At 47.5% G+C, this 14,353-nt stretch overlaps 1 protein-coding gene across 1 annotated transcript in view; it reads left to right on the top strand.

Moving 5' to 3' along the window:
• The window catches only part of ADSL (adenylosuccinate lyase), a 75,614-nt gene that overhangs the window by 47,355 nt on the left and 13,906 nt on the right, over window positions 1–14,353 (top strand). Inside the window, exons 4-5 of the mRNA XM_078683353.1 lie at window positions 9,922–10,001; window positions 12,535–12,706. Of these exons, the coding sequence (XP_078539479.1) occupies window positions 9,922–10,001; window positions 12,535–12,706 (252 nt within the window). The remainder of the gene's footprint in view (window positions 1–9,921; window positions 10,002–12,534; window positions 12,707–14,353) is intronic.

Genomic DNA, 14,353 nt, shown 5'->3' with positions numbered 1-14,353 from the left:
TTGTTCCTAAGTGGTAAAAGACATGGTCTGACGCAAGTTGCCGGCTATGTGGACACAAAGGAGAGACTCTTGCACATTTTATGCATGTGCCCAGCCTTGATAGCGGCCCAAAGAACAAGCATTGAAAATGCAATAGGTATCGCAATAGAAGAGTTTAAAATTTTTCGTTTTGCAAATGGATGAGTGGCGTTGTTTGTGTGAGTGGCGTTGTTTGTGTGAGTGGCGTTGCGTGTGTGAGTGGCGTTGCGTGTGTGAGTGGCGTTGCGTGTGTGAGTGGCGTTGCGTGTGTGAGTGGCGTTGCGTGTGTGAGTGGCGTTGCGTGTGTGAGTGGCGTTGCGTGTGTGAGTGGCGTTGCGTGTGTGAGTGGTGTTGCGTGTGTGAGTGGCGCTGTTGTTTCAGTGGCGTTGCATGTGTGAGTGGCGTTGCATGTGTGAGTGGCGTTGCATGTGTGAGTGGCGTTGCGTGTGTGAGTGGCGTTGCGTGGCTGAGTGGCGTTGTGTGTGGCGTTGCCTGGTTGTGTGTGGCGTTGCCTGGTTGTGTGTGGCGTTGCCTGGTTGTGTGTGGCGTTGCCTGGTTGTGTGTGGCGTTGCCTGGTTGTGTGTGGCGTTGCCTGGTTGTGTGTGGCGTTGCCTGGTTGTGTGTGGCGTTGCCTGGTTGTGTGTGGCGTTGCCTGGTTGTGTGTGGCGTTGCCTGGTTGTGTGTGGCGTTGCCTGGTTGTGTGTGGCGTTGCCTGGTTGTGTGTGGCGTTGCCTGGTTGTGTGTGGCGTTGCCTGGTTGTGTGTGGCGTTGCCTGGTTGTGTGTGGCGTTGCCTGGTTGTGTGTGGCGTTGCCTGGTTGTGTGTGGCGTTGCCTGGTTGTGTGTGGCGTTGCCTGGTTGTGTGTGGCGTTGCCTGGTTGTGTGTGGCGTTGCCTGGTTGTGTGTGGCGTTGCCTGGTTGTGTGTGGCGTTGCCTGGTTGTGTGTGGCGTTGCCTGGTTGTGTGTGGCGTTGCCTGGTTGTGTGTGGCGTTGCCTGGTTGTGTGTGGCGTTGCCTGGTTGTGTGTGGCGTTGCCTGGTTGTGTGTGGCGTTGCCTGGTTGTGTGTGGCGTTGCCTGGTTGTGTGTGGCGTTGCCTGGTTGTGTGTGGCGTTGCCTGGTTGTGTGTGGCGTTGCCTGGTTGTGTGTGGCGTTGCCTGGTTGTGTGTGGCGTTGCCTGGTTGTGTGTGGCGTTGCCTGGTTGTGTGTGGCGTTGCCTGGTTGTGTGTGGCGTTGCCTGGTTGTGTGTGGCGTTGCCTGGTTGTGTGTGGCGTTGCCTGGTTGTGTGTGGCGTTGCCTGGTTGTGTGTGGCGTTGCCTGGTTGTGTGTGGCGTTGCCTGGTTGTGTGTGGCGTTGCCTGGTTGTGTGTGGCGTTGCCTGGTTGTGTGTGGCGTTGCCTGGTTGTGTGTGGCGTTGCCTGGTTGTGTGTGGCGTTGCCTGGTTGTGTGTGGCGTTGCCTGGTTGTGTGTGGCGTTGCCTGGTTGTGTGTGGCGTTGCCTGGTTGTGTGTGGCGTTGCCTGGTTGTGTGTGGCGTTGCCTGGTTGTGTGTGGCGTTGCCTGGTTGTGTGTGGCGTTGCCTGGTTGTGTGTGGCGTTGCCTGGTTGTGTGTGGCGTTGCCTGGTTGTGTGTGGCGTTGCCTGGTTGTGTGTGGCGTTGCCTGGTTGTGTGTGGCGTTGCCTGGTTGTGTGTGGCGTTGCCTGGTTGTGTGTGGCGTTGCCTGGTTGTGTGTGGCGTTGCCTGGTTGTGTGTGGCGTTGCCTGGTTGTGTGTGGCGTTGCCTGGTTGTGTGTGGCGTTGCCTGGTTGTGTGTGGCGTTGCCTGGTTGTGTGTGGCGTTGCCTGGTTGTGTGTGGCGTTGCCTGGTTGTGTGTGGCGTTGCCTGGTTGTGTGTGGCGTTGCCTGGTTGTGTGTGGCGTTGCCTGGTTGTGTGTGGCGTTGCCTGGTTGTGTGTGGCGTTGCCTGGTTGTGTGTGGCGTTGCCTGGTTGTGTGTGGCGTTGCCTGGTTGTGTGTGGCGTTGCCTGGTTGTGTGTGGCGTTGCCTGGTTGTGTGTGGCGTTGCCTGGTTGTGTGTGGCGTTGCCTGGTTGTGTGTGGCGTTGCCTGGTTGTGTGTGGCGTTGCCTGGTTGTGTGTGGCGTTGCCTGGTTGTGTGTGGCGTTGCCTGGTTGTGTGTGGCGTTGCCTGGTTGTGTGTGGCGTTGCCTGGTTGTGTGTGGCGTTGCCTGGTTGTGTGTGGCGTTGCCTGGTTGTGTGTGGCGTTGCCTGGTTGTGTGTGGCGTTGCCTGGTTGTGTGTGGCGTTGCCTGGTTGTGTGTGGCGTTGCCTGGTTGTGTGTGGCGTTGCCTGGTTGTGTGTGGCGTTGCCTGGTTGTGTGTGGCGTTGCCTGGTTGTGTGTGGCGTTGCCTGGTTGTGTGTGGCGTTGCCTGGTTGTGTGTGGCGTTGCCTGGTTGTGTGTGGCGTTGCCTGGTTGTGTGTGGCGTTGCCTGGTTGTGTGTGGCGTTGCCTGGTTGTGTGTGGCGTTGCCTGGTTGTGTGTGGCGTTGCCTGGTTGTGTGTGGCGTTGCCTGGTTGTGTGTGGCGTTGCCTGGTTGTGTGTGGCGTTGCCTGGTTGTGTGTGGCGTTGCCTGGTTGTGTGTGGCGTTGCCTGGTTGTGTGTGGCGTTGCCTGGTTGTGTGTGGCGTTGCCTGGTTGTGTGTGGCGTTGCCTGGTTGTGTGTGGCGTTGCCTGGTTGTGTGTGGCGTTGCCTGGTTGTGTGTGGCGTTGCCTGGTTGTGTGTGGCGTTGCCTGGTTGTGTGTGGCGTTGCCTGGTTGTGTGTGGCGTTGCCTGGTTGTGTGTGGCGTTGCCTGGTTGTGTGTGGCGTTGCCTGGTTGTGTGTGGCGTTGCCTGGTTGTGTGTGGCGTTGCCTGGTTGTGTGTGGCGTTGCCTGGTTGTGTGTGGCGTTGCCTGGTTGTGTGTGGCGTTGCCTGGTTGTGTGTGGCGTTGCCTGGTTGTGTGTGGCGTTGCCTGGTTGTGTGTGGCGTTGCCTGGTTGTGTGTGGCGTTGCCTGGTTGTGTGTGGCGTTGCCTGGTTGTGTGTGGCGTTGCCTGGTTGTGTGTGGCGTTGCCTGGTTGTGTGTGGCGTTGCCTGGTTGTGTGTGGCGTTGCCTGGTTGTGTGTGGCGTTGCCTGGTTGTGTGTGGCGTTGCCTGGTTGTGTGTGGCGTTGCCTGGTTGTGTGTGGCGTTGCCTGGTTGTGTGTGGCGTTGCCTGGTTGTGTGTGGCGTTGCCTGGTTGTGTGTGGCGTTGCCTGGTTGTGTGTGGCGTTGCCTGGTTGTGTGTGGCGTTGCCTGGTTGTGTGTGGCGTTGCCTGGTTGTGTGTGGCGTTGCCTGGTTGTGTGTGGCGTTGCCTGGTTGTGTGTGGCGTTGCCTGGTTGTGTGTGGCGTTGCCTGGTTGTGTGTGGCGTTGCCTGGTTGTGTGTGGCGTTGCCTGGTTGTGTGTGGCGTTGCCTGGTTGTGTGTGGCGTTGCCTGGTTGTGTGTGGCGTTGCCTGGTTGTGTGTGGCGTTGAGCGTGTGTGGGGCGTTGCGTGGATCACCCACAAACCGGGATTGGTAGATATGGCCCATGGGAGGGGGTAGGACCTGGAAGTCGCGGGTGAAGAGCTGAAGCGGAATGATCGCGCTGGGGGTGCGAAATCAAGGAAGGTTGCGTAGGGGTAATAGCTAGGGAGCAGCGCAATGATCAATGAGGTGTTGGGTATGTCGGGAGAGCAGCAGGGGGCTGCGCGAGGGAGGACTGACGTGGGAGGGGGAATGGAGCGCATGTCATGAGTTGGGCTGCGTGGGGAGCGTGCTAGGTGGCCAGCGAGGATCGGGCTGGTCAACAGGTGTGGGTACCCGGTCGAGTTAGGCTCACCTGGTCGTTCGAAGTCGGGAGGGAGAAAGGGAATAATCGAGTGGAAAGAGTGGTCCAATCCAAGGGGGATCCGTTGGATGTGAGTCTGCGCAGTTATCCAGTGTGGATCGGCAGGGTGGAAATGAATCTGGGAGGGAGGAAAACGGCATGGGTTACAGATGTGCTCCGCGACCAGAGCAGGAGGCATGACGGGGCAAGGGGAAGTTAAGGCTCACCTGGTCGTTCTAAGTCGGGGGGGGGGGGGAGAAAGGAAAGAATCTAGTGGACAGAGTGGTCCGATCCAGGGGAGATCCATTGGATGTGAGTCTGCGCAGTTATCCAGCGTGGATCGGCAGGCTAGAAATGAATCTGGGAGGGAGGAAACGGCACGGGTTACAGATATGCTCTGCGACCGGAGCAGGAGGCATGACGGGGCAAGGGGAAGGAAAGGCTCACCTGGGAGGAGGCAAGGGAAAACCAGTATTGGCGGAGGCTGAGGCTCCCGTTTCGTTGGACAGGTTCGTAATTGCAAGGGAATCCTGTCTGGTGTGGTAAAGGCGTCGATCCGTGAGTGATCGGCCGGGGATCGAGAGTAATTCAGGAGGCGGAAAGGGGGCTAGTTAGCGAACACATAATCGTGTCATGGAGCGATCTCGTGATCCGGAGCAGAGACGGAACACGTACCTTAAGCGGGGTCTGTCGTGGAGTGAATCCAAGTTGCCATGGAAATGCCGGTAACAGTGGGAGGTTAAAAGTACTTGGAGGGGAGTGGCTGGGACTGGGGTGGGCGGGAAAAGGCTGTGACGTGTGGGGGGGCGGGAACAGGGGAACCTGAGCTAGCTGTGTGTGCTGGGCGTGTACCAGAAGAGGAGGCAGCAATCCAAGTGCATATAGAAACATTAGGCAAAAGAACAGGCTAAAAAGAGTGCAGATGTGCAGGTTAGCCCGTGGCTCCTGCATAAAGTATTGACATGTAGCTAAACCATACAAATAAAAACCGGCATGATTATACAACAATTACATACAGTTACAGCAATATTCTTGTATTTAGCAGGGAATTGCATAACAATTACATATAATTACAGCAATAATCGTGTGTATAATTTGTGTATATGTGGGAGCACATGGGAAGGGGAGGGGGGAGGAGAAATGCGACCCGGCGGGCAGGGGAGGGGGCGGAGCGGGGAGAGGGTGTTAAAGCAGCCGGCTGAGGGAACTGATGTGCACGAGCTTTTAAGCTCAATGCGCATGCGCATTGAGCTTGAATTTCACGGGCACTGCAAGGAATCGCCACGATTCCTTGCAAGTTGGTTAAAGACTGTTTAAGCCCCAATAGTCTCGCAAGCTCGATGCGCATGCGCATCGACAGGCGATACCTAAAAATGATGTGTCAACATTTTATTCAGTTGCAAATAAGAATTTGAGGCAGGCATAGTCTGAATTGTCAAAATATTCAGTTAATTTGCAAGTTTGTCAATTTCATAGATATTGTTTTAAAACTACTGTGAGACAATGATCTATTATTTTTAATAAAACTTGAGCTTTGTAAAGCCCACAATATAGCAAGTTATTTGATTTTATCCTGTATCCTCTTAGTAGAGGTGAACTATATCAATCTGCTCTTTGTTAAATGTTTTATGAATGATTATAATTAGCTGCTAAATGGCACTTAAGATATATTTCCGTTTTTTTGGCTAGTTTTCGATCGATTTTGTAATCCCTGTATTGTGATTTATTTTTTATTAATCATGCACAATAAATTAGTTACAACTAATATAATGTAGGTCTCCGGTAGGTTCTGGGGAAACCTCTAAGTAAAAGCGTAAATAATTGAAGGAGTAACTTAAATTGCATCATTGTTTTTGTCCTCTCTTTAGTATATTTTATTTTCTTCTAGAGAAATCTCTAGGGATGAAATATCCAAAGTGAAACTACTTGCCCGTTACTCACATTAGAAGTATAAATAGTATCCGTTTATTTTGTCAATTTGGACATGTTAAACAAAAGTATTAACCTGAATTGTCAGCAATTTCCTCAATAAGCATTTAAGAACCTTATATGTCTACAATAATATAAAACCACAAGAGTTATCATTGTTCGCAAATTAAATTAATATTTTGCTAATGAAAAGGTGCATGGTGTGATGAGGCTTTTCAGGGTTTCTGGGTGCATGTCAATGGACTTCACCAGATTTTTCAAGGAAGATTCAAAATGTTGGTCCCATTGGCTGTCTTCTCTAAATTCTTTCACTTTAACAACTATTTATGTACCAGAATCATGACGAGATTTTGGTCTCCATTTTCTAGATCTAAAGGCACTTGGGTGACCAAATGAACTAGAGCCTAATCGTTTGCTAGATGTGAAGGCAAAATTGAATGCCGAGGTTCTATCAGACCAATTGAAGTCGTGGATTTCCACATTGAAGCTTATTTCAGTTTTTCAGACCGGATTTTGCTTAAGTTGTGGGACTACGCATAATATTGTACCTTTTATCTTTCCTGATTAATCAGCCTAGCGATTCGCTCAAGGAGCTCATGCATGTCTTTTCTTGTAGAATATTGGCCTTCCGTTAATGGTGTGTATAGGAACATGCTGTGGAAGAAGCTGGCTTATGGGGAATTCCTTAATCTTATTACAAGCAATCCAGTCATTATATGTGAACACCTTGGTTAGGATCAAGCTGGGTAATAACACAACTCAGTGCCTGAGATGATATTTGATAAAAAGGGCTTTAAAGAGTGATGTGTGCTGGCACCCTTGCTTTTCGGCCTCTATTTTGCAGATGTAGATAGTGAGCTCCCTTAAATCAAGGGTTTGTTCTGCAGAATCGGCTACTTTACTCCAATATACTGTTGACATCTATTAGCCATAGAGATGTGTGTGTCCTCAACTAGTGTAATGCTGCTTACAAATTGGGGCCAATGTTCAGAAGACTACGGTAGTGGTTTTCAGCATTAAACATACCAAACATAGCAGATTTGTTATTTGTAATAAAGTGATGGGGTGCTTAGCACGCAACAAATATTTATGAATTTGAATCCATGAGTTGGATGGCTCAAAATGCATCTGGCTAAATTGAAAACAAAAACAGTTTTTCTGATACATGCCCTGACACAGTTATGTATTAAAATTCCCTGTGAATTCTTATTTCTATTCTTAACAAGAATCTAACCAAACTGGTGAAATCTCTGCTCTATATTGTGGCTTTTTTGTAAAATGTGTCTAAAGGGTAGCATCAGGCTTAATATGGGGCGTTCAAAACTCTCTTAGACTTAATTCCACCACACAAGTGTGAACACTTTTGGAATTTACCCTTTGAAGCAAGATCTATTTTTGGAAGTGCAATTTATTTACATTGGCTTCCAAATTTGCTGCACATAAGAGGGATCATTGAGAAAAAAATTGGGAATATTTATGTAATATTTTCGCAGCTATTTTATAACATTAGGTCCTCTTTGTGAAAAAATGCCCTATTTAATATAGGCCCGAGTGACAGGACATGGAAATTCCTTATAAATTATTGAAAAACTGGTTGTGTTGAAGTTGAAACATCTTGGCCAAATGAACGGGTGTTCGGTACCAACGAGTCAGTATCTTGTAGGCATTCTCTTTATACTGAATACAGATTGACTATCAGGCCGGTCTCTGCCAGATCTCCCCCCAAGTGTCATCAGATAACTCTGTATCCAAATCCATCACCCACTGTAACACATAATGAGGAAAGAAAATCTTGGTGTATGTCTTACGATCTTGTAACTTGATCAGGAAACACCCGACTTCAAGACGTTACTGTCCTATGAAATGTTTAAGATTCTCGATTATTCTTATGCAGCGGAGAGATTTTAGGCACATTTATCTTCCTTCAACTTGCTCATTAGTTTTCTGCCTTTGGGAATATTTGCCTCACATTCTGGTACCAGTTTGAGCTTGGGATAGCAATGAAGAAAGTGGCTTAGACACCTTTTTTTCAATATGGATGGGATTTGCATATACAATGAAGCCATTCATGAATGTTTAAATTGGGAACATTTAATATTATTAGGTAGATTGGTTAAATTAATGGTGGAGTCCACAACATTGTTAAGCAAGGAATTGGTGAAGCACTGTAACATGCTGTTGGAAGACTAATTGATTTTAACCACATGAGCGCTAGCGAAATTCCCCTCCTGTGCTCTTCTTTACAAAAACCCATTATTCATGACGAGCTGGGCTCGTCATGAGCGTAGCAGGAGGCTACCTCCTGACGAGCCCAGCTCGTCATGAGCGTCGAAGGGGTTAATGTAATCTGGATTATAAAATGTCTGCCACAGTCAATTTTTTTATTTTTAGAAATGGTGAGGGCATTGCATGATGTCATTTTTTATGATTTTATCTGATGGTGGTCTTTTGTCTTGATTAATCATTTTTAGCTTCTGTAAATGCAAGGACCAGACTTTATGAATAATTGTTTATTTCATTGTTATCTTGTGGAATGTGTATTGTTTGATTCTAATTATTTACCAGTAAAGATTTGCTTATGTACATGTTAAAATTATGTGGATAATTTGAGTAAATAAATGATGCATTTCATACAGTTCCACTACCTGACCACCATACACCCCACGTCTGCGTGACCTACTGATTACTCCACAATGTAAGAGGTTTGTGCGAGGGGTGCGTAGATACCAGATATGTATGGTAGCTTCCTTTTGGGGACATCTTGCACGTTTCCTCTTGGAGAATCCTGCTGGGCTTTGTGTCCTACCTCTGCTTCCATCTCTCTCCCTTTCTGATGCCCTGATGCCCTGCCCACCCCAGTGGGAATAGGCAGCAGGGAGTATCAGTGTGGGACTGTAACTTTCAGACGTCAGGGCGAGTGTTGCAGCTCACCAGGAATCCTACCCCTGTTTCCAGCTTGGGGCGGGATTTAATACACCATGTAAATAGTCCTGATTGTGCAGGTGTATCATGCTTTTACCCTGACTCATGGGCAAGACCGTTTTCAGGCAATCAGGCTGAGAAGGCTGTAACTCTGGAGTCCTGATTTTTATAGAATTGTATTGGGGTTTCATAGCTGTTAGCGGTGCCACCCAGCAAATCTCTCTGAAAATACTTGTTTGCAGTTAAACACTTTTGGAACAAGTAAAGATAGGTAAGTTAGGTAAATGAAAAGCAAGATAAAGTTCCTTAGGACAAGTTGGACTGCAATATAAGATTAGGAAAAATAATGCTGCTACCATTGAGAAATTCAATGCATTATTTGAGGAAGTAGAGTCACTGCTGGCTGAGCAGATGGTTCGTCGTAGAGCCGCGGGCATTGGTGGTGAAAACCATATGTGGTGACCACCGTCAATTGGTGAAATTAATTCAACATAAAATTAATTTCCCAAAAGACGATCTTTCTTTAATGGCTGGTTATTTAGCCCTAACCCTCGTGGTAGACGGAGACAGCATCTTTCGCCAGCAGGAATACATCGTAGAGTTCATGCAGTGGATTTTACTACAGCTGAAAGTACTAGGAAATTGAGAATTCAACGTTCCCCGAAGAACATAGTCTCCCAAAAGAGTACTTGTTGTACCCTGTACATAGACACTGGTAGCCATGTAGTATTATCCAAGCCTTGTTTATTGCTTCCATGTCAAGGTAGCATCAATCTCTGTCCAGCCAGCTCTAGTCGGGTACTAGCCATGTACCAGCCCCACCAGGAGCAGCCTGCCTAGCTGCTCGGCCCATCTGTCACCACTCATCCACACAGGCACCCAGGCATTCCATTCATCACAGTCACACCAACATTCCGTCACCATCTCTCACCCTGACTGAGCAGCTAGGAGGACCTAGGCTGATTACATGTAAATGTAATCCTGCAGATATAACCGTACTCTTCAGAGTGTACCACAGTTACTTTTTCTGTGGGTTTCGAGAGGTCAGAGGGTGCTACTCTGTTGTAAGAGGAGACATTCTGGACTATTCCCTTAAAGCCTTTCTTCCCCCGTTCTCTGTGGCTCTCTGAAGGATTTTTCCTCTCTTTGGTCCTCAACTGTAGTACTATTTTCTTTCTTTTTTAGCTCGCCCGAGTGATAAGCCGGCTTGCTGAATTTGCAGAGAAGTACGCGGATCTGCCCACCTTGGGCTTCACCCATTACCAGTAAGTGTGATGAAATTGCAGAGATTTTGATGCTTGATCATAGGTTTGATGGTTAGAGCTGAAAGATTGAAAGCTTAAAGATGGTTAGAGCTGAAAGATTATTAGAGCGTTGTCTGGTTTTCTGTTACCATCTTTGGTTTTCTCCTGTGTCGACCATGTCCTCTGTGGTAGGAATTGTTCCTTGTGTATGTCGATGTTGGTATTTCTTCTGATCCATCCTAGTGCTGTCTTCTGATGTGGATTTTGTGTGGTGTTGTGCCACGGAGGCATGTTCTGTTTGTTCTTGAGTGTGTTCAGCGCTCCAGAATAGGGTAACAGTGCTGTGTTGGCTTCTAATGGTTGTGCTAGGTCTGATCTGTGCTATGCTTGTTTAGTTTCGCAGTGCCTTAACTTCTCTCACCATAATGGGACTGTGATTCTTTTCGTGTTGACGTTTGACTGTGTTCAAGTGGGAATGGCTAGAGTTTGTTTGTCACCCCAGGCAACCTGAGTGCACGAATCGGTTGCCTTGCTTTGTGTTATCTGTGCCATGGTGGTGGTAGAATTTACACCTGGTCTGTTACTGACACTTAACTCATAAGACTAGTCCAGCCAACCTCAGCGAACTTGTGAATTAGCGTGTGGGGTGCTGTGAACCCTCATCGCCTTTATCGCCAGGCCTACTTGTGTTAAATATGTTTAAAAGTTGTGAAATGCAATGCTCTATCAATGACTTAAAATAACACGAAAAGCAAAAAACGAGCATTGGTAAAACTAATAGGTCTACTTTGGATGACAACTTTTGGCTTTGTCAATGATTGTGACAGTTTTTTGCAAAACTGTACAAGGGGTTTAACTTTTATATGCAAGTGCACATTGTGCAGTACCAGAGTGTCATCACTCAGACATAAGGTAGGGCTAAAGTGGGTTGCCCTGTGCCCCTTGCTGCATGATGTTGTGAGATGAACAAAATTGTGGATGATACACTGACCGACCACTGAATGAAGAGAGCTGGCTGAAAACCCTGGTAAGGAAGTATTCTTGTTGTTTATTTAAATGAAAAGGTTGTGGCTAACGCTTTATTTATAAATGAGAAGATACACAATCTATTATGACAAAGACTCATTTACTTCAGCCACTGAAGATTAGAAATACCGTAAAATTCCCAAATGAAATTGTTTCGCCCTATCTTGAGTAACTAGCTTTTCAACAATTCTAAAATAGTAAACAAAATCCTCTTCTTAATGTAAACAAACTGCATTAGGTCAGTACGAGAAATGACAAACAATTCACAGCCAAAATCAAGGTTTGTAGAAATATTCAAGAAAAGATTCAAACTAATAAAAGCTAGTGAATCCCAACTCTACCAAACACACAGATTACATTCAGAATATACTTGTATTCGAACATTTCAAATGTTGAATACTTATGCCATCCGAAAAAAATTGAAACCCGTGTTCTTCCCCAAACCTAGTTTTTCTTTCTGGATAATTCAATGTTGTCACCTAAAGCCTTTTATTACTAAATTGTATATATTTGTTTTACTGTGAAACTGAGGTGTTGTAACACTGAAACAATAAGAAAAAAATCTTGCATTGTCCCACTGTTAAGCACAGCCCCTGGTCCGGTTGTTACAGGCAACGAAAGGACCATTTTAAGCATAACCGAGATCCTGGAGACGATTGCTGTTTCCACTTAATGATTATAGTCAGAACAGTCATTTGGAAACAGATTAGTTTGCCAAACTAGATCCATTTCCCAAACCATAACCCATGGCAATATAGCATGTTGTTTGGGCTGTTGATCCCAAGTTTCACATGTCTATTCAGGTCCTCTCTGTAAATGAAGCTGTATTCCAATGACGCATAATGAGATCATTTTTTAAAATTTAGACAAGTGCTAAACCTCAACTCTGTAGAGCTCTCATTAACACTAAAAGAAACCAGACAAATCTGCTGATTGTCCACGCAAGGATGATGAAATTCCCAAAATTACTTGACTCTTCTAGAGAATCATTCTTTATGGCAGGGGTTGTGATGCTGTTATTGTACTTAAATAAAAAAATGAAACACTTTCTGGCAGTTGCCAGATTAAACTCAGCTCCCCTCCCTCATTGTGCAATACATGGTGTGTGGTGGTGGTGTTGGTAGGATACTGTTGGTCCTGGTGGGCTACAGTCGTGCCAGGGTTTGGTGTATGTGGACTGCTGTTGGCTTCAGTGGCCTGCATGTGGTGTGGGTGCTCTGAACAAATGTAATGTATTCTCTTTTCTGTTGCTTGTGTTAGTGAATAGCTGCCATGCTTTGTGCTTTTTCGCTCAGCGGGAATTATGTATCTTCATGTCTAAACTGTTACTGGCACATGTTTGGTTTGTCAGTCTAGCTCAGTACATGATGTGAGATGGTAAGATTTGCTGCATGAATATTTGTTCTGAATTTAAAAAAAACACTTTCAGGCCATTGTCGGCTGGTCCAGCTCATTCTGGTGCTGGCCTGCTGCCTTTACATGACTGTCGAAGGCTTACTACATTTTTCTTCTTTCTTTCTTTCTTCAGGCCGGCTCAGCTCACCACAGTAGGGAAACGCTGCTGTCTCTGGATACAAGACCTATGCATGGACCTGGGAAACTTGGAAAGGATGCGGAATGAGTTGCGATTCAGAGGGGTAAAGGGCACCACAGGCACACAGGCCAGCTTCCTTCAGCTCTTCGAGGGTGACCATGACAAGGTAACGGATTCCCCTCTGCCTCGTTGAGAAAAGTGTGGGTGTTTGGTGCTCTTGTATAGTAAGTTCATACAAACCTTCTTGTGCTTATGATTATGTTCCTTTAGAGTTTGGAGGGAATTTAGCTTCTGTCTCCTGGAGCCTCCCCAAATCCTCACTCCTTATAGAAAATGTAAACTTTTATGGCTTTTCAGATAGCCAGTCAGGACATTCCGGACAACCCCATAACATGGTTAAAATCCTATACCTGATAGACTTCTAGCTGCAGATTCCTTAACTTTGTATTTACCAGGTGTCATACTAGATCCAGAAGATTTTTCATGAGCAGTACACCTGCATGCTGGTAGGTGGCCTCGTTCAGCTCTGTGTGCGTCGTCCGCGCTGAAAGTGACGTCCGCAGCACTTATATAGGCGCCATCTCGGCACACTGACCTCAGTTATTTTCTTCACGCGCCAGCCAGTGCTGATTCAAAGAACACCTACCCCTTCAGTCACTGTTTGTCTGGAATTTTTTTACTTTTTGTCAACTCTTTCTGAGATTTTTTTTCCTCCTGGTGTGGCAGGGATGTCTTCCAGGACAGCCAGCTTCCAGCCCTGCGGAGGCTGTCATCGACCGATGGCGGTGACAGATCCGCATCTTGTATTCCTGTGGTGTCTCGAGCGCGACCACGAACCAAAGTCGTGTTCCGACTACTGTGCCTTGAATCCTAAGGCATTGCTGGAATGGTCCCTCAAGTTCATATCGGCTCAGAGGACGTCGCTGCAATACTCTAGGTCTCGGTCAAGAGAATCCTCGTCCCACTCTAAATTCTCGGGACATTTGGATAAATCTTGACACAAGATTTCTTCGACTTCTCCTAGTCAGTCAGCAGACGAGATGAGGGAGCGTAGTCATTAAAGGCTGCGATAGAGCCTGGGCAAATTCCGTGCCTCCCTGTGTTTCTGGGAGCCGAGTGCCCCCCGCCCAACTAAAAGAGTTTTATGAGGCCAAGCACCTCCTATTTCAGCAGTCCGACCCACTGGCGTGCCTTCGGGCACCTTGCAGTTGGAATGGAGCCTCTCTGGTTGCACGCTGGCCACTTCAACTCCAGTCAGGCCCCAAGGATCCGTTCCCGTAATGGTGCCGGTCGGATCTTCTCAGATGCCGGTCCAGATGTGATGCTCCTGGAGCCCACCGGCGGTGCCATCCCCATTCTTATACCTGAAACAACGCCAGAGGGGTGTTACCCAGCGCTGACAGGAGTGCAGGTGTTCACGGGCAACACCTCTGCCATGTGGTACTGCAGCAAACCGGGTGGGGTCTGGTCGTGAACCTTTTCTCAAGAGCCCCTGCGTCGCTGGACATGGCTGGAACAGGGCTTGTCCCGGATGGTTAAATATAAAGCCGGCTCTCTGACCGACAATCAATCGATGCCTAGCGGAGCACGAGTGGCATCTCCACCCGAGGTGGCGTAAGGTCTCTTTCAACAATGGGGAGAGCCTTGGTTAGGTCTATTTGCCTCAGCCAAGAATGTGCAATGTTAGCAGTTTTGTGCGGTGGATTTTCCAAGGCGGCTCTCGCTTGGAAATGCTTTTTATCCGAGTGGAGCATAGGACTCCTATACGCCTTTACACTCATACCACTCCTGCCCAGAGTTCTCAAGAAGATCA

The sequence above is a fragment of the Lissotriton helveticus genome, chromosome 1_1 (genome assembly GCF_964261635.1).
Source record: "Lissotriton helveticus chromosome 1_1, aLisHel1.1, whole genome shotgun sequence".
NCBI classification, from domain to species: Eukaryota; Metazoa; Chordata; class Amphibia; order Caudata; family Salamandridae; genus Lissotriton; species Lissotriton helveticus.
The sequence above is the reverse complement of the archived record's forward strand: the minus strand, read 5'-3'. Positions and strand labels throughout refer to the sequence as shown.